The sequence below is a fragment of the Xenopus tropicalis genome, chromosome 4, assembly GCF_000004195.4.
Source record: "Xenopus tropicalis strain Nigerian chromosome 4, UCB_Xtro_10.0, whole genome shotgun sequence".
Lineage (NCBI taxonomy): Eukaryota > Metazoa > Chordata > Amphibia > Anura > Pipidae > Xenopus > Xenopus tropicalis.
The window spans coordinates 6,401,708-6,423,102 of NC_030680.2; the positions used below are offsets into that span (position 1 = coordinate 6,401,708).

A 21,395-nucleotide genomic window follows, 5' to 3' on the forward strand; every position below is an offset into this window, starting at 1 on the left:
CAAGACGGAGACAGTAGGGCAAGACGGAGACAGTAGGGCAAGACGGGGACAGTAGGGCAAGACGGGGACAGTAGGGCAAGACGGGGACAGTAGGGCAAGACGGAGACAGTAGGGCAAGATGGAGACAGTAGGGCAAGACGGAGACAGTAGGGCAAGACGGAGACAGTAGGGCAAGACGGAGACAGTAGGGCAAGACGGAGACAGTAGGGCAAGATGGAGACAGTAGGACAAGATGGAGGCAGTAGGGCAAGATGGAGACAGTAGGGCAAGACGGAGACAGTAGGGCAAGACGGAGACAGTAGGGCAAGACGGAGACAGTAGGGCAAGACGGAGACAGTAGGACAAGATGGAGACAGTAGGGCAAGATGGAGACAGTAGGACAAGATGGAGACAGTAGGGCAAGATGGAGACAGTAGGACAAGATGGAGACAGTAGGGCAAGATGGAGACAGTAGGGCAAGATGGAGACAGTAGGGCATGCTTAAGGCACCCGGAAAGATTTGGACAGTAGGGCAAGAAATTGACAGTAGAAATATCAGGTGAGAGCTAGAGGAAGGCAGTAGGAAAACAAACTGACAATGCCTCTTTATATCAGGGATAACCTAAAACCTGTTGCCCTTCAGTTGTAGTTGAAGTACAACTCCCAGCCGCCACTGACAGGAGGCGATAAAGTTGTGGTTCAACAACAGCTGAAAATCCAAAGGCCAGAATCCATCGTGGCCCTGACCCCCCCCCCCCCCATTGCCTCACCCAATCAAAACTGGGACGTTCTTCCCTTCCCCATTCCCTTCATTTCCCCCTCTCCGCGCCCCGGCGGCGTGATATTCCCGTTAATGTGACATTTGTTTGGCCTGCGTAAGTGAAATATTTATGTAGCGCGATAAAAAAAAAAAAAACCTTGTTCCCCCGAATGCTGGCGGATCCGTTTAGTTGCGTGTGTTTGTACAATATCAGCAGACAGAGCGACGCCGCCCGCCTCACACTGAGCAGATGTCACGCAGTAAAAGCGGCCAGATGGTACCGACAACGCCGGGGTAATTTGTTTAAGAGCTGGCACGGGGGGCATTCTCTCTCCTTCCCTTAAACATTCAATTACGGCGGCTCGGCCCTCGCACAATGATTTATGAAACATGACGAACTTGAGACATGCATTTTTAATTAGAGACTGTCTTTATAGACTGTCGGGCTGCCTAATTGGTGTTTACGAACTCAGCCGACCCGGCGTGATATCTACTGGGGGCTGGGACGGTAGCCCCGGGGGGGCTTGGATTGAATCCAGAATTGGGCCTGTCTCCCATGTGGGGGCTAATGGGAAGCCGGGGGCAGGTGCAATGAGGGATGGGCTGTCTCTCTGCCGGGGGTTCTTATCACTTTCTGATTTGATATCGTAGGAATTGCGTCCAAGGAGGAGCCGGAGAACTCCAGCTCTTCGGAGGATGAATTTGCACCCAAGAACTCCTTTTCTGGCAAGGTAAATAAACTGCCTTTCTGGGGGTAATTACACCTGGGGGGGGGGGCTAGGTAAATGACTCCTATTGGGTAATGTATAAATATAACCAGGGGCGTATTTTTATATATAGGCACCCAAGGGCCCCGTGCCGAGGGTGGGAGCTTTTGTGTAGGGGCCTTGGGTGCCTATAGAATAGATTTTGTTTTTTGAGAAAAAAAAAAAAATCACCCCCCGCCCCCCCTCAGCTGCCACGGAAGTGGGGGGGTACTAGGTAAATGACTCCTATTGGGTAATGTATAAATATAGCCAGGGGCGTATTTTTATATAAAGGCACCCAAGGGCCCCGTGCCGAGGGTGGGAGCTTTTGGGTAGGGCCCTTGAGTGCCTATAGAATAGATTTTGTTTTTTGAGAAAAAAAAAGAAAAATCACCCCCCCCCTCAGCTGCCACGGAAGAGTTCCTGCGGAAATTGGTGGGGTGTGGGGGTGCGCGGCCGTGACGTAGGGATGTGACATCACGTACATGCTCAGTGTTGGACTGGGGGGTGCAGGGCCCACCGGGGCTACCAGCAGGTGCCCCAGCTGGGTGTGTCCCTCATACCCCCTGACCCCCCACAGGGCCCCCACTTAGCGTCCCTTACCCCCCCCCCACAGGGCCCCCCACCCAACGTCCACCCCTGAGCGCACATAAGTTTAAAGCATCAGAGGAGGAATGGACGACGGGGGGGCGCTGGCAATGGTCAGGTCTGGGCCAACGGGGCCCACTAGGGTCGGGGCCCACCGGGTTTTTTCCATGTGTCCCAGTGGCCCAGTCCGACCCTGCACACAATGTGTGTGATGTCACTTCCAGCGACCGGGGGGGGTGCATATAGGCCCCAGGGTGGCACCTAAATACAGCCTTGAATATAGCATAGCAGTAACAGCAGGGGCAGAACTAGGGACCCCCCTTTTAGTCAGATCCACCATTAGTATTCATGGTAGTAACGTCGTAGCCCTGTCCTGCCGGGGCCCCCTAATTATTAGCCCACTGGTCACATGGGCCGTTAGAGTGATGGGCACCAACAAGTAAAATTGGGCACCAATGAAAAAATGCCCCTGATCCCAGCCACTAGGGCGGCCATCAGGAACTTTGGGGCCCTACACAAGATACTTATTTGGGGCCCCTCCATGAACACAAGTGGGCAGTACCAAAATGTGGCCCCGCCCCTTGTGTGCGCAATATAAACAGCATGTGACTCTATAATAAGCCGTTCATATAAATAGTTACAGTGAGTAATTAATGAGCTAATAAGTCATTGGGGGGCAGCGGGGGTTTCCCTGCAGTTATTAGCACATTGGGGGGCAGCGGGGGTTTCCCTGCAGTTATTAGCACATTGGGGGGCAGTGGGGTTTCCCTGCAGTTATAAATACATTGGGGGGCAGTGGGGTTTCCCTTCAGTTATTAATACATTGGGGGGCAGTGGGGTTTCCCTGCAGTTATTAGCACATTGGGGGGCAGTGGGGTTTCCCTTCAGTTATTAATACATTGGGGGGCAGTGGGGTTTCCCTTCAGTTATTAATACATTGGGGGCAGTGGGGTTTCCCTTCAGTTATTAATACATTGGGGGGCAGTGGGGTTTCCCTTCAGTTATTACCACATTGGGGGGCAGTGGGGTTTCCCTTCAGTTATTAATACATTGGGGGGCAGTGGGGTTTCCCTTCAGTTATTAATACATTGGGGGGCAGTGGGGTTTCCCTGCAGTTATTAGCACATTGGGGGGCAGCGGGGGTTTCCCTGCAGTTATTAGCATATTGGGGGGCAGCGGGGTTTCCCTGCAGTTATTAGCACATTGGGGGACAGCGGGGTTTCCCTGCAGTTATTAGCACATTGGGGGGCAGTGGGGTTTCCCTGCAGTTATTAGCACATTGGGGGCAGTGGGGTTTCCCTGCAGTTATTAGCACATTGGGGGGCAGTGGGGTTTCTCTGCAGTTATTAGCACATTGGGGGGCAGTGGGGTTTCCCTTCAGTTATTAACACATTGGGGGGCAGTGGGGTTTCCCTGCAGTTATTAGCACATTGGGGGGCAGCGGGGTTTCCCTGCAGTTATTAGCACATTGGGGGGCAGTGGGGTTTCCCTTCAGTTATTAACACATTGGGGGGCAGCGGGGTTTCCCTGCAGTTATTAGCACATTGGGGGGCAGTGGGGTTTCCCTGCAGTTATTAGCACATTGGGGGGCAGTGGGGTTTCCCTGCAGTTATTAGCACATTGGGGGGCAGTGGGGTTTCTCTGCAGTTATTAGCACATTGGGGGGCAGTGGGGTTTCCCTTCAGTTATTAACACATTGGGGGGCAGTGGGGTTTCCCTGCAGTTATTAGCACATTGGGGGGCAGTGGGGTTTCCCTGCAGTTATTAGCACATTGGGGGGCAGTGGGGTTTCCCTGCAGTTATTAGCACATTGGGGGGCAGCGGGGTTCCCTGCAGTTATTAGCACATTGGGGGGCAGTGGGGTTTCCTTCAGTTATTAACACATTGGGGGGCAGCGGGGTTTCCCTGCAGTTATTAGCACATTGGGGGGCAGTGGGGTTTCCCTGCAGTTATTAACACATTGGGGGGCAGTGGGGTTTCCCTTCAGTTATTAGCACATTGGGGGGCAGTGGGGTTCCCTGCAGTTATTAGCACATTGGGGGGCAGTGGGGTTTCCCTGCAGTTATTAACACATTGGGGGGCAGCGGGGTTTCCCTGCAGTTATTAGCACATTGGGGGGCAGCGGGGTTTCCCTGCAGTTATTAGCACATTGGGGGGCAGTGGGGTTTCCCTGCAGTTATTAATACATTGGGGGGCAGTGGGGTTTCCCTGCAGTTATTAACACATTGGGGGGCAGCGGGGTTTCCCTGCAGTTATTAGCACATTGGGGGGCAGTGGGGTTTCCCTGCAGTTATTAGCACATTGGGGGGCAGCGGGGGTTTCCCTGCAGTTATTAGCACATTGGGGGGCAGTGGGGTTTCCCTGCAGTTATTAGCACATTGGGGGGCAGCGGGGTTTCCCTGCAGTTATTAGCACATTGGGGGGCAGCGGGGGTTTCCCTGCAGTTATTAGCACATTGGGGGGCAGTGGGGTTTCCCTGCAGTTATTAGCACATTGGGGGGCAGTGGGGTTTCCCTGCAGTTATTAATACATTGGGGGGCAGTGGGGTTTCCCTTCAGTTATTAATACATTGGGGGGCAGTGGGGTTTCCCTGCAGTTATTACCACATTGGGGGGCAGTGGGGTTTCCCTGCAGTTATTAGCACATTGGGGGGCAGTGGGGTTTCCCTGCAGTTATTAGCACATTGGGGGGCAGTGGGGTTTCTCTGCAGTTATTAGCACATTGGGGGGCAGTGGGGTTTCCCTTCAGTTATTAACACATTGGGGGGCAGTGGGGTTTCCCTGCAGTTATTAGCACATTGGGGGCAGCGGGGTTTCCCTGCAGTTATTAGCACATTGGGGGGCAGTGGGGTTTCCCTTCAGTTATTAACACATTGGGGGGCAGCGGGGTTTCCCTGCAGTTATTAGCACATTGGGGGGCAGTGGGGTTTCCCTGCAGTTATTAACACATTGGGGGGGCAGTGGGGTTTCCCTGCAGTTATTAGCACATTGGGGGGCAGTGGGGTTTCCCTGCAGTTATTAGCACATTGGGGGGCAGTGGGGTTTCTCTGCAGTTATTAGCACATTGGGGGGCAGTGGGGTTTCCCTTCAGTTATTAACACATTGGGGGCAGTGGGGTTTCCCTGCAGTTATTAGCACATTGGGGGGCAGTGGGGTTTCCCTGCAGTTATTAGCACATTGGGGGGCAGTGGGGTTTCCCTTCAGTTATTAACACATTGGGGGGCAGTGGGGTTTCCCTGCAGTTATTAGCACATTGGGGGCAGTGGGGTTTCCCTGCAGTTATTAACACATTGGGGGGCAGTGGGGTTTCCCTGCAGTTATTAACACATTGGGGGGCAGCGGGGTTTCCCTGCATTTAGCATGGGGGGGGGTTTCCCTGCAGTTATTAGCACATTGGGGGGCAGTGGGGTTTCCCTGCAGTTATTAATACATTGGGGGGCAGTGGGGTTTCCCTGCAGTTATTAGCACATTGGGGGGCAGCGGGGTTTCCCTGCAGTTATTAGCACATTGGGGGGCAGTGGGGTTTCCCTGCAGTTATTAGCACATTGGGGGGCAGCGGGGGTTTCCCTGCAGTTATTAGCACATTGGGGGGCAGTGGGTTCCCTGCAGTTATTAGCACATTGGGGGGCAGCGGGGTTTCCCTGCAGTTATTAGCACATTGGGGGGCAGCGGGGGTTTCCCTGCAGTTATTAGCACATTGGGGGGCAGTGGGGTTTCCCTCAGTTATTAACACATTGGGGGGCAGTGGGGTTTCCCTGCAGTTATTAACACATTGGGGGCAGTGGGGTTTCCCTGCAGTTATTAGCACATTGGGGTTTCCCTGCAGTTATTAGCAGCATTGGGGGGCAGTGGGGTTTTCCCTGCAGTTATTAATACATTGGGGGGCAGTGGGGTTTCCCTGCAGTTATTAACACATTGGGGGCACAGTGGGGTTTCCCTGCAGTTATTAGCACATTGGGGGGCAGTGGGGTTTCCCTGCAGTTATTAGCACATTGGGGGGCAGCGGGGTTTCCCTGCAGTTATTAGCACATTGGGGGGCAGTGGGGTTTCCCTGCAGTTATTAGCACATTGGGGGCAGGGGTTTCCCTGCAGTTATTAGCACATTGGGGGGGGGCAGTGGGGTTTCCCTGCAGTTATTAGCACATTGGGGGGCAGTGGGGTTTCCCTGCAGTTATTAGCACATTGGGGGCAGTGGGTTTCCCTGCAGTTATTAGCACATTGGGGGGCAGTGGGGTTTCCCTTCAGTTATTAGCACATTGGGGGGCAGCGGGGTTTCCCTGCAGTTATTAGCACATTGGGGGGCAGTGGGGTTTCCCTGCAGTTATTAGCACATTGGGGGGCAGTGGGGTTTCCCTGCAGTTATTAATACATTGGGGGGCAGTGGGGTTTCCCTGCAGTTATTAGCACATTGGGGGGCAGTGGGGTTTCCCTGCAGTTATTAATACATTGGGGGGCAGTGGGGTTTCCCTGCAGTTATTAATACATTGGGGAGCAGCGGGGGTTTCTCCCTGCAAAGCTTCTCTGCATCGGCTTTTGCTTGATACATAAGTGATTACGTTCCTAGGCAAGTTACGCCGTTTTCTAAGCAGTTTATGCGGAAGTTATGTAAATTGCGTAACTTTGTGCGTAACTTATGTCATTTGCGTAACTTTCCGGGCCCCCTTGGGAAGGAAGATTACACCGGGCCTGGCTCAATTGCACCCCCTCTGACCCTGCCCCCCCCACGACGGCGGACCTGCCAGCCATTCTGCAATTATACCAAACCCCACCCATACCAACACAAGCCACGCCTCTTTCTCAACCAATGAATTATGCTTTCCGTCTATGGGGCTCTGGAGTACCCCTGTACCCTCCTGGTCCTACATGGGACCCTCCTGTTGTCCACAGACACCCCCTGATCCTGTGACTACCCCCCCCATTAATCCATTTACTGCAGATAGAGGGTCTGGAACAGGGAATAACTGCAACACACATGCAGTATTGGGGTGAGTGGGCTGAACAAATGCTTACCAGGCCCCCGGGTCCCTGAGGGCCCCATTATTACTATGTAGAGATAAAATGTAGGAAAGCAAATTTCCAACCTACAAACTCCTGGGGCCCGAGGGCGCCTTCTGGTCCATTGATATAGCTATTCCGTTCAATATAAAATCATATTGTGCCCCCCCCCCACAGGAATGTATAGGAATGCACTTCACAATCGGCCCAATCGTTTTAAGTGTAACCTTGACGTGTCTGTGGGGGCCGCCGGGAAAGCATTTAGCACAATGTGGCGTTTATGCGAGGAGAATACAGCCTTGTCAACATCAAAACAGCGCTCGCGTAGAGCCGGTAAAAAGGGGTGACAATGGGCGAGGCGACGGCGCTTAATGCAGCGCTGAAAGTTATGGCAACGAAGCGCGGGGAGAAAAGAAAGGGACACTGGCAACTGTTTATACAAAAAAGCCCCATTGTCGGATTAAAAGCACTTATTGTTGTCTCCCCCATCTTCAAGGATGGCTCGATAAATAACATTAGTGCAAGGTGTACAGTGCCATCGACGCATTCTTTTTGTTATCCATTGTGACGTCGGCAGTCTTAATAATCCCTTTAATAAAGGGGCGATGTTGACAATGGGCTGGGATTTTTTCTCCCGCAGCGATGAAACGTTTTGATGATTTTCTTAACCCACAACACTTTGTGTATTGTGGCATTATGATAAAAACGCGGCATGCTGCTTCCCGCTCCTCAAGGCCCTTCGCAAATGCATCCTTCTTGGGTCTGTCCATTAAAAGCAGGGTCAGAAACAGGCGGCGTGGGTCTGTGGCGCCCGGGTAACGCTAGGGGGATGTGGTGCCAATTCCATGTATAATACCCCAGAACCCCCAGTGGGTTAAATACAGTGCCAATTCCATGTATAATACGCCAGAACCCACAGCAGGATAAATACAGTGCCAATTCCATGTATAATACCCCAGAACCCCCAGTGGGATAAATACAGTGCCAATTCCATGTATAATACCCCAGAACCCACAGCAGGATAAATACAGTGCCAATTCCATGTATAATACCCCAGAACCCACAGCAGGATAAATACAGTGCCAATTCCATGTATAATACCCCAGAACCCCCAGCGGGATAAATACAGTGCCAATTCCATGTATAATACCCCAGAACCCACAGCAGGATAAATACAGTGCCAATTCCATGTATAATACCCCAGAACCCCCAGCGGGATAAATACAGTGCCAATTCCGTGTATAATACTCCAGAACCCACAGCAGGATAAATACAGTGCCAATTCCATGTATAATACCCCAGAACCCACAGCAGATAAATACAGTGCCAATTCCATGTATAATACCCCAGAACCCACAGCAGGATAAATACAGTGCCAATTCCATGTATAATACCCCAGAACCCACAGCAGGATAAATACAGTGCCAATTCCATGTATAATACCCCAGAACCCACAGCAGGATAAATACAGTGCCAATTCCTTGTATAATACCCCAGAACCCACAGCAGGATAAATACAGTGCCAATTCCATGTATAATACCCCAGAACCCACAGCAGATAAATACAGTGCCAATTCCATGTATAATACCCAGAACCCACAGCGGGATAAATACAGTGCCAATTCCATGTATAATACCCCAGAACCCACAGCAGGATAAATACAGTGCCAATTCCATGTATAATACCCCAGAACCCCCAGCGGGATAAATACAGTGCCAATTCCATGTATAATACCCCAGAACCCACAGCAGGATAAATACAGTGCCAATTCCATGTATAATACCCCAGAACCCCCAGCGGGATAAATACAGTGCCAATTCCGTGTATAATACTCCAGAACCCACAGCAGGATAAATACAGTGCCAATTCCATGTATAATACCCAGAACCCACAGCAGGATAAATACAGTGCCAATTCCATGTATAATACCCCAGAACCCACAGCAGGATAAATACAGTGCCAATTCCATGTATAGTACCCCAGAACCCACAGCAGGATAAATACAGTGCCAATTCCATGTATAATACCCCAGAACCCACAGCAGGATAAATACAGTGCCAATTCCATGTATAATACCCCAGAACCCACAGCAGGATAAATACAGTGCCAATTCCATGTATAATACCCCAGAACCCACAGCAGGATAAATACAGTGCCAATTCCATGTATAATACCCCAGAACCCACAGCAGGATAAATACAGTGCCAATTCCTTGTATAATACCCCAGAACCCACAGCAGGATAAATACAGTGCCAATTCCATGTATAATACCCCAGAACCCACAGCAGATAAATACAGTGCCAATTCCATGTATAATACCCCAGAACCCACAGCGGGATAAATACAGTGCCAATTCCATGTATAATACCCCAGAACCCACAGTAGGATAAATACAGTGCCAATTCCATGTATAATACCCCAGAACCCACAGCAGGATAAATACAGTGCCAATTACATGTATAATACCCCAGAACCCACAGCAGGATAAATACAGTGCCAATTCCATGTATAATACCCCAGAACCCACAGCGGGATAAATACAGTGCCAATTCCATGTATAATACCCCAGAACCCACAGCGGGATAAATACAGTGCCAATTCCATGTATAATACCCCAGAACCCACAGCAGGATAAATACAGTGCCAATTCCATGTATAATACCCCAGAACCCACAGTAGGATAAATACAGTGCCAATTCCATGTATAATACCCCAGAACCCACAGCAGGATAAATACAGTGCCAATTCCATGTATAATACCCCAGAACCCACAGCAGGATAAATACAGTGCCAATTCCATGTATAATACCCCAGAACCCACAGCAGATAAATACAGTGCCAATTCCATGTATAATACCCCAGAACCCACAGCAGATAAGTACAGTGCCAATTCCATGTATAATACCCCAGAACCCCCAGCGGGATAAATACAGTGCCAATTCCATGTATAATACCCCAGAACCCACAGCAGATAAATACAGTGCCAATTCCATGTATAATACCCCAGAACCCACAGCAGGATAAATACAGTGCCAATTCCATGTATAATACCCCAGAACCCCCAGCAGGATAAATACAGTGCCAATTCCATGTATAATACCCCAGAACCCACAGCAGGATAAATACAGTGCCAATTCCATGTATAATACCCCAGAACCCACAGCAGGATAAATACAGTGCCAATTCCATGTATAATACCCCAGAACCCACAGCAGGATAAATACAGTGCCAATCCCATGTATAATACCCCAGAACCCAAAGCAGATAAATACAGTGCCAATTCCATGTATAATACCCCAGAACCCACAGCAGGATAAATACAGTGCCAATTCCATGTATAATACCCCAGAACCCACAGCAGGATAAATACAGTGCCAATTCCATGTATAATACCCCAGAACCCACAGCAGGATAAATACAGTGCCAATTCCTTGTATAATACCCCAGAACCCACAGCAGGATAAATACAGTGCCAATTCCATGTATAATACCCCAGAACCCACAGCAGGATAAATACAGTGCCAATTCCATGTATAATACCCCAGAACCCACAGCAGATAAATACAGTGCCAATTCCATGTATAATACCCCAGAACCCACAGCGGGATAAATACAGTGCCAATTCCATGTATAATACCCCAGAACCCACAGTAGGATAAATACAGTGCCAATTCCATGTATAATACCCCAGAACCCACAGCAGGATAAATACAGTGCCAATTCCATGTATAATACCCCAGAACCCACAGCAGATAAATACAGTGCCAATTCCATGTATAATACCCCAGAACCCACAGCAGGATAAATACAGTGCCAATTCCATGTATAATACCCCAGAACCCACAGCAGATAAATACAGTGCCAATTCCATGTATAATACCCCAGAACCCACAGCGGGATAAATACAGTGCCAATTCCATGTATAATACCCCAGAACCCACAGCAGGATAAATACAGTGCCAATTCCATGTATAATACCCCAGAACCCACAGCAGGATAAATACAGTGCCAATTCCATGTATAATACCCCAGAACCCACGCAGGATAAATACAGTGCCAATTCCATGTATAATACCCCAGAACCCACAGCAGGATAAATACAGGGCCAATTCCATGTATAATACCCCAGAACCCACAGCAGATAAATACAGCGCCAATTCCATGTATAATACCCCAGATCCCACAGCAGGATAAATACAGTGCCAATTACATGTATAATACCCCAGAACCCACAGCAGGATAAATACAGTGCCAATTCCATGTATAATACCCCAGAACCCACAGCGGGATAAATACAGTGCCAATTCCATGTATAATACCCCAGAACCCACAGCGGGATAAATACAGTGCCAATTCCATGTATAATACCCCAGAACCCACAGCGGGATAAATACAGTGCCAATTCCATGTATAATACCCCAGAACCCACAGCAGGATAAATACAGTGCCAATTCCATGTATAATACCCCAGAACCCACAGTAGGATAAATACAGTGCCAATTCCATGTATAATACCCCAGAACCCACAGCAGGATAAATACAGTGCCAATTCCATGTATAATACCCCAGAACCCACAGCAGATAAATACAGTGCCAATTCCATGTATAATACCCCAGAACCCACAGCAGATAAGTACAGTGCCAATTCCATGTATAATACCCCAGAACCCCCAGCGGGATAAATACAGTGCCAATTCCATGTATAATACCCCAGAACCCACAGCAGATAAATACAGTGCCAATTCCATGTATAATACCCCAGAACCCACAGCAGGATAAATACAGTGCCAATTCCATGTATAATACCCCAGAACCCCCAGCAGGATAAATACAGTGCCAATTCCATGTATAATACCCCAGAACCCACAGCAGGATAAATACAGTGCCAATTCCATGTATAATACCCCAGAACCCACAGCAGGATAAATACAGTGCCAATTCCATGTATAATACCCCAGAACCCACAGCAGGATAAATACAGTGCCAATCCCATGTATAATACCCCAGAACCCAAAGCAGATAAATACAGTGCCAATTCCATGTATAATACCCCAGAACCCACAGCAGGATAAATACAGTGCCAATTCCATGTATAATACCCCAGAACCCACAGCAGGATAAATACAGTGCCAATTCCATGTATAATACCCCAGAACCCACAGCAGGATAAATACAGTGCCAATTCCTTGTATAATACCCCAGAACCCACAGCAGGATAAATACAGTGCCAATTCCATGTATAATACCCCAGAACCCACAGCAGGATAAATACAGTGCCAATTCCATGTATAATACCCCAGAACCCACAGCAGATAAATACAGTGCCAATTCCATGTATAATACCCCAGAACCCACAGCGGGATAAATACAGTGCCAATTCCATGTATAATACCCCAGAACCCACAGTAGGATAAATACAGTGCCAATTCCATGTATAATACCCCAGAACCCACAGCAGGATAAATACAGTGCCAATTCCATGTATAATACCCCAGAACCCACAGCGGGATAAATACAGTGCCAATTCCATGTATAATACCCCAGAACCCACAGCGGGATAAATACAGTGCCAATTCCATGTATAATACCCCAGAACCCACAGCAGATAAATACAGTGCCAATTCCATGTATAATACCCCAGAACCCACAGCAGATAAATACAGTGCCAATTCCATGTATAATACCCCAGAACCCACAGCAGGATAAATACAGTGCCAATTCCACGTATAATACCCCAGAACCCACAGCGGGATAAATACAGTGCCAATTCCACGTATAATACCCCAGAACCCACAGCAGGATAAATACAGTGCCAATTCCACGTATAATACCCCAGAACCCACAGCAGGATAAATACAGTGCCAATTCCTTGTATAATACCCCAGAACCCACAGCGGGATAAATACAGTGCCAATTCCATGTATAATACCCCAGAACCCACAGCGGGATAAATACAGTGCCAATTCCATGTATAATACCCCAGAACCCACAGCAGATAAATACAGTGCCAATTCCATGTATAATACCCCAGAACCCACAGCAGGATAAATACAGTGCCAATTCCTTGTATAATACCCCAGAACCCACAGCGGAATAAATACAGTGCCAATTCCATGTATAATACCCCAGAACCCACAGCAGATAAATACAGTGCCAATTCCATGTATAATACCCCAGAACCCACAGCAGGATAAATACAGTGCCAATTCCATGTATAATACCCCAGAACCCACAGCAGGATAAATACAGTGCCAATTCCATGTATAATACCCCAGAACCCACAGCAGGATAAATACAGTGCCAATTCCTTGTATAATACCCCAGAACCCACAGCGGGATAAATACAGTGCCAATTCCATGTATAATACCCCAGAACCCACAGCAGATAAATACAGTGCCAATTCCATGTATAATACCCCAGAACCCACAGCAGGATAAATACAGTGCCAATTCCATGTATAATACCCCAGAACCCACAGCAGGATAAATACAGTGCCAATTCCATGTATAATACCCCAGAACCCACAGCAGGATAAATACAGCGCCAATTCCATGTATAATACCCCAGAACCCACAGCAGATAAATACAGTGCCAATTCCATGTATAATACCCCAGAACCCACAGTAGGATAAATACAGTGCCAATTCCATGTATAATACCCCAGAACCCACAGTAGGATAAATACAGTGCCAATTCCCTGTATAATACCCCAGAACCCCCAGCAGGATAAATACAGTGCCAATTCCATGTATAATACCCCAGAACCCACAGCAGGATAAATACAGTGCCAATTCCATGTATAATACCCCAGAACCCACAGCAGGATAAATACAGTGCCAATTCCATGTATAATACCCCAGAACCCACAGCAGATAAATACAGTGCCAATTCCATGTATAATACCCCAGAACCCACAGCGGGATAAATACAGTGCCAATTCCATGTATAATACCCCAGAACCCACAGCAGGATAAATACAGTGCCAATTCCATGTATAATACCCCAGAACCCACAGCGGGATAAATACAGTGCCAATTCCATGTATAATACCCCAGAACCCACAGCGGGATAAATACAGTGCCAATTCCATGTATAATACCCCAGAACCCACAGCAGGATAAATACAGTGCCAATTCCATGTATAATACCCCAGAACCCACGCAGGATAAATACAGTGCCAATTCCATGTATAATACCCCAGAACCCACAGCAGGATAAATACAGGGCCAATTCCATGTATAATACCCCAGAACCCACAGCAGGATAAATACAGGGCCAATTCCATGTATAATACCCCAGATCCCACAGCAGATAAATACAGTGCCAATTCCATGTATAATACCCCAGAACCCACAGCGGGATAAATACAGTGCCAATTCCATGTATAATACCCCAGAACCCACAGCGGGATAAATACAGTGCCAATTCCATGTATAATACCCCAGAACCCACAGCAGGATAAATACAGTGCCAATTCCATGTATAATACCCCAGAACCCACAGCAGATAAATACAGTGCCAATTCCATGTATAATACCCAGAACCCACAGCGGGATAAATACAGCGCCAATTCCATGTATAATACCCCAGAACCCACAGCAGGATAAATACAGTGCCAATTCCATGTATAATACCCCAGAACCCACAGCAGGATAAATACAGTGCCAATTCCATGTATAATACCCCAGAACCCACAGCGGGATAAATACAGTGCCAATTCCATGTATAATACCCCAGAACCCACAGCGGGATAAATACAGTGCCAATTCCATGTATAATACCCCAGAACCCACAGCAGATAAATACAGTGCCAATTCCATGTATAATACCCCAGAACCCACAGCAGATAAATACAGTGCCAATTCCATGTATAATACCCCAGAACCCACAGCAGGATAAATACAGTGCCAATTCCATGTATAATACCCCAGAACCCACAGCAGGATAAATACAGTGCCAATTCCATGTATAATACCCCAGAACACACAGCAGGATAAATACAGTGCCAATTCCATGTTTCACATGACTTTTGGGGGATGTTTTTTCTGCACAAATCACTCTAAATAAAGAGAAAACAAAAGTTTCAATATATATATGACTTCTGTATCTATACAGTAAAATTGACTGCAAGCACATTCTGCTTTCTGTTCAACCAGGCCTCCCGGGAGTTAAGGCACAGGAGGAAAATAGAAAGAGAAGCCAAGCAGAAAGCTAAGCAAGAAGAGTTGAAGAGACTTCACAAAGCTCAGGTAAGAGAAAACCCCCACTGGTATATATTATAAGGGATAATGTACCCCCTACTGTAAATGATAAGGATATTAGCAGTCACTGAGGGGTTCTGTGCCCATATAAAGGCACAAGGCTGCAGGCTGAGTTATACAGGGAACTGAGTATCACTCATGTATTATAAGGGATAATGTACCCCCTACTGTTAATGATAAGGATATTAGAAGTCACTGAGGGGTTCTGTGCCCCCCATATAAAGGCACAAGGCTGCAGGCTGAGTTATACAGGGAACTGAGTATCACTCATGTATTATAAGGGATAATGTACCCCCTACTGTGAATGATAAGGATATTAGCAGTCACTGAGGGGTTCTGTGCCCATATAAAGGCACAAGGCTGCAGGCTGAGTTATACAGGGAACTCTGAGTATCACTCATGTATTATAAGGGATAATGTACCCCCTACTGTAAATGATAAGGATATTAGCAGTCACTGAGGGGTTCTGTGCCCCCCATATAAAGGCACAAGGCTGCAGGCTGAGTTATACAGGGAACTCTGAGTATCACTCATGTATTATAAGGGATAATGTACCCCCTACTGTAAATGATAAGGATATTAGCAGTCACTGAGGGGTTCTGTGCCCATATAAAGGCACAAGGCTGCAGGCTGAGTTATACAGGGAACTCTGAGTATCACTCATGTATTATAAGGGATAATGTACCCCCTACTGTAAATGATAAGGATATTAGCAGTCACTGAGGGGTTCTGTGCCCCCCATATAAAGGCACAAGGCTGCAGGCTGAGTTATACAGGGAACTCTGAGTATCACTCATGTATTATAAGGGATAATGTACCCCCTACTGTAAATGATAAGGATATTAGCAGTCACTGAGGGGTTCTGTGCCCATATAAAGGCACAAGGCTGCAGGCTGAGTTATACAGGGGTGTGAGGGATAATGTACCCACAACATATATTTTTTTAAATCATTCAAGTAGGGTATTATCAGTGTAACATTACTCATGTTTTAGATTAAATAACCAGCTATGTATTAGTGCCCATTGTGCCAGGGAGATACAGTAATATCATCCTTCCTGCAGACAATTCAGCGGCAGCTTCAGGAAACGGAAGAAAAACTGCGGGCGCTGGAGACGCAGGGGGTGAAGCTGGAGAAGGCTCTGCGCGGGGAATCAGGTACCGCGTCTTTATTCCACCACAAGAATCGAACTGCATCTCTCCTGCTGTTACTCAACAACATTTCCCAGAATGCCCCACTCAGCATGCTGGGAGCTTTATCAAAGCCACGACGACAAGGCGCCGTTGTTATGGGAAGAAACGCTATTAATGTCTCCCAGGCAGGAGGGGCCCTTCCAATATGTGTTAGACTCATATAAAATAGAAATAGAATTATAAGTGGACACCCCCAAATACTCTAGATTGTTATTTATAAGTGTATAACGTACTGGTACTCGGCAGCACCGGGGAAACGAGAAAATAGCGGGTGCTAATCCCTTCCAACACTTTCCCCTGTCTCTGCCCCTATATATTAGGTACCTACCTAGTGCTACCAACCCCTATTTCTGTAGGGAAATGAGAGCAGGGCAGGCAGTAACCCTTCCAACACTTTCCCCTGTCTCTGCCCCTATATATTAGGTACCTACCTAGTGCTACCAACCCCTATTTCTGTAGGGAAATGAGAGCAGGGCAGGCAGTAACCCTTCCAACACTTTCCCCTATCTCTGCCCCTATATATTAGGTACCTACCTAGTGCTACCAACCCCTATTTCTGTAGGGAAATGAGAGCAGGGCAGGCAGTAACCCTTCCAACACTTTCCCCTATCTCTGCCCCTATATATTAGGTACCTACCTAGTGCTACCAACCCCTATTTCTGTAGGGAAATGAGAGCAGGGCAGGCAGTAACCCTTCCAACACTTTCCCCTGTCTCTGCCCCTATATATTAGGTACCTACCTAGTGCTACCAACCCCTATTTCTGTAGGGAAATGAGAGCAGGGCGGGCAGTAACCCTTCCAACACTTTCCCCTGTCTCTGCCCCTATATATTAGGTACCTACCTAGTGCTACCAACCCCTATTTCTGTAGGGAAATGAGAGCAGAGCAGGCAGTAACCCTTCCAACACTTTCCCCTGTCTCTGCCCCTATATATTAGGTACCTACCTAGTGCTACCAACCCCTATTTCTGTAGGGAAATGAGAGCAGGGCAGGCAGTAACCCTTCCAACACTTTCCCCTGTCTCTGCCCCTATATATTAGGTACCTACCTAGTGCTACCAACCCCTATTTCTGTAGGGAAATGAGAGCAGGGCAGGCAGTAACCCTTTAAACACTTTCCCCAAGAAGCACATTCCCTTGCAGAGTGGGGTACAGTTTAAATACATATAGGGTTATGTAATAAAAGGCACTAAGTTTGCCCAGGAGCAGTAACCTATAGCAACCAATCAGTAAGCAGCATTTACTTGTCATCTGTTTAAAATCAAACACCTTATTGGTTGCTATGGGTTACTGCTCCTGGGCAAACTTAGTGCTTTTTATTACATACAGGGAACAGAGTTGTTGTTAGAAGTTAGGGGATCCAGACACCCCATAATGCACTGGGCTCCTCATTTCTCTAATTGAATTAGCAGCAGTTGGACATTTAGCTGCCCTGCCTTCCCGAACTATTATCTCTCCTAATCTTTGCACTTCATCTACCAAACCCTGTTACATTGCTCAATAAAAGGCATCAGCCGCTGCAATTTGCTGTAATATTAATGAGGGATAAATGGAGCGTGATATTTAGGCAGAAGGCCAGCTATTTATTGGATCAATGAGAAGGTTTTAATGATCTAATTCGTCTGCCCCGCGCTGGCGCTTAATTCGTCTGTATTTCCCTGTTTAAATCATAAATCAGTGTATTAAGGCTATTCCTTCCGCCTCACTGGGTAATTATGGGCAAAAGCAAATATTTAATGCGTTATTTTCATTGGCACGGCCAGGCGCCCCTCTGTTCATAAATTGCCATTTTACATGTTATTGAAGGATTTCATTATAATTCCCCTTAAAATACCCCAGGCTGAAAAGACCCCTCTCTTGGGGAGTATAATAATTAAGAACAATCATTTACTAATTGAATAAAGATTATTGGTCAGTTGTGTGGCTGCTCTAACGGCTTTATATGTACGCGCCCTGCGTTATTATACAATCTGTATGGGGATTAGCTGCCTGTCACAATACACGGGGGTTGCACCTTTGTAGCAGAGCAAGGATAGGGATATATATATATTATACCTCAATCACAGGTTATAGCATCAATAAATAATAAGTATTTTCATTAAAAATCTGGTTATGTGACATAATGTGACCTTCTGTTCTCAAGGAGTGACATTAGGGCAAGATGGGAAGATGGGGACTGTAAGGCAAGATGGAGACTGTAGGGCAAGATGGAGACAGTAGGGCAAGATGGAGACAGTAGGGCAAGATGGAGACAGTAGGGCAAGATGGAGACAGTAGGGCAAGATGGAGACAGTAGGGCAAGATGGAGACAGTAGGACAAGATGGAGACAGTAGGGCAAGATGGAGACAGTAGGGCAAGATGGAGACAGTAGGACAAGATGGAGACAGTAGGGCAAGATGGAGACAGTAGGGCAAGATGGAGACAGTAGGGCAAGATGGAGACAGTAGGGCAAGATGGAGACAGTAGGACAAGATGGAGACAGTAGGGCAAGATGGAGACAGTAGGGCAAGATGGGAAGATGGGGACTGTAAGGCAAGATGGAAACAGTAGGACAGGTTGGAGACAGTAGGACAAGATGGGGACTGTAGGACAAGATAGAGACTGTAGGGCAAGATGGAGACAGTAGGGCAAGATGGAGACAGTAGGACAAGATGGGGACTGTAGGACAAGATGGAGACTGTAGGGCAAGATGGAGACAGTAGGGCAAGATGGAGACAGTAGGACAAGATGGAGACAGTAGGGCAAGATGGAGACAGTAGGGCAAGATGGAGACAGTAGGACAAGATGGAGACAGTAGGGCAAGATGGAGACAGTAAAACAAGATGGTGACAGTAGGACAAGATGGAGACAGTAGGGCAAGATGGAGACAGTAAAACAAGATGGAGACAGTAGGACAAGATGGAGACAGTAGGGCAAGATGGAGACAGTAGGGCAAGATGGAGACAGTAAAACAAGATGGAGACAGTAGGACAAGATGGAGACAGTAGGGCAAGATGGAGACAGTAGGGCAAGATGGAGACAGTAAAACAAGATGGAGACAGTAGGACAAGATGGAGACAGTAGGGCAAGATGGAGACAGTAGGGCAAGATGGAGACAGTAGGACAGGTTGGAGACAGTAGGGCAAGATGGAGATAGTAGGGCAAGATGGAGACAGTAGGGCAAGATGGAGACAGTAGGGCAGGTTGGAGATAATGTTTTTTATAGGTACTTTTATCTGTAAATCATGATGGCTTGCAGTACTTGGTGTTGAGGTTCAATAAACATTATATTTGGAAATTAGATTGTAAGCTTTACTGTCAAAATGGATACGAATAGTTAACATGGTTATTGGAAAATAAATATATAAGTCGGGTAAGCGCCACACATTTCCAGCACAGCCCAGGGAGGTTGTACATATTAATTACAACTACTTGGCTTTATACCGTCCTTTGTTCCGTCCCCGGCCCCACACCCCAAAGGGTTAAGGCTCTTTTTCTTCCCCTCATTATGCCTGATGGCCGGGCGTATTGTCCGATCCTTATTAGATCAGGCTTTGCCGCTATCTCGAGTGATACATTTCAGGCGGCCGTGTAGCTAATGCCTGGGTAATTAGGAAATGATCACAGCTCAGAAATGAGCCGCTGAATAGGCAAATGGAAGGCGCGGGGCTCGCGACACAACTCTTCCGTGACATTTATGCAATTCTGCCGGGATAATTATAGGAGTGAGGAATGAATAGGCCCTTTGTCGCCGCCGTTATCCATTTAGCAGGGAGGCGAACGAGGACGGCGCGTATGTGGGTGAAACAGAGTGCAGAGAGGGATCAGGGACACAATGGGGCCCGTACAATAGTCCCTATACACTGGGGCTCCATCTCCCAATCACCCCCAAAATGCCATTTGTGTAGGACAAGATGGAGAAAGTAGGGCAAGTTGGGGACAGTAGGGCAAGTTGGGGACAGTAGGGCAAGATGGAGACAGTAGGGCAAGATGGAGACATTAGGGCAAGATGGAGACAGTAGGGCAAGATGGAGACAGTAGGGCAAGATGGAGACAGTAGGACAAGATGGAGACAGTAGGGCAAGATGGAGACAGTAGGGCAAGATGGAGACAGTAGGGCAAGATGGAGACAGTAGGGCAAGATGGAGACAGTAGGACAAGATGGGGACAGTAGGGCAAGATGGAGACAGTAGGGCAAGATGGAGACAGTAGGACAAGATGGGGACAGTAGGGCAAGATGGAGACAGTAGGGCAAGATGGAGACAGTAGGGCAAGATGGAGACAGTAGGGCAAGATGGAGACAGTAGGGCAAGATGGGGACAGTAGGGCAAGATGGAGACAGTAGGGCAAGATGGGGACAGTAGGGCAAGATGGGGACAGTAGGGCAAGATGGAGACAGTAGGGCAAGATGGAGACAGTAGGGCAAGATGGAGACAGTAGGGCAAGATGGGGACAGTAGGACAAGATGGAGACAGTAGGGCAAGATGGAGACAGTAGGGAAAGATGGAGACAGTAGGGCAAGATGGAGACAGTAGGGCAAGATGGAGACAGTAGGGCAAGATGGAGACAGTAGGGCAAGATGGAGACAGTAGGGCAAGATGGAGACAGTAGGACAAGATGGGGACAGTAGGGCAAGATGGAGACAGTAGGGAAAGATGGAGACAGTAGGGCAAGATGGAGACAGTAGGGCAAGATGGAGACAGTAGGGCAAGATGGGGACAGTAGGGCAAGATGGAGACAGTAGGGCAAGATGGGGACAGTAGGGCAAGATGGGGACAGTAGGGCAAGATGGAGACAGTAGGGCAAGATGGAGACAGTAGGGCAAGATGGGGACAGTAGGGCAAGATGGGGACAGTAGGACAAGATGGGGACAGTAGGGCAAGATGGGGACA

General features: G+C 47.8%; 1 protein-coding gene across 1 annotated transcript in view; it reads left to right on the plus strand.

Annotated features, from left to right (window-relative positions):
• micalcl (MICAL C-terminal like) overlaps positions 1-21,395 on the plus strand; it is a 43,692-nt gene that overhangs the window by 15,365 nt on the left and 6,932 nt on the right. The window contains exons 7-9 of the mRNA XM_031900698.1: positions 1,391-1,470; positions 15,227-15,319; positions 16,394-16,487. Coding sequence (XP_031756558.1) covers positions 1,391-1,470; positions 15,227-15,319; positions 16,394-16,487 — 267 coding nt within the window. The remainder of the gene's footprint in view (positions 1-1,390; positions 1,471-15,226; positions 15,320-16,393; positions 16,488-21,395) is intronic.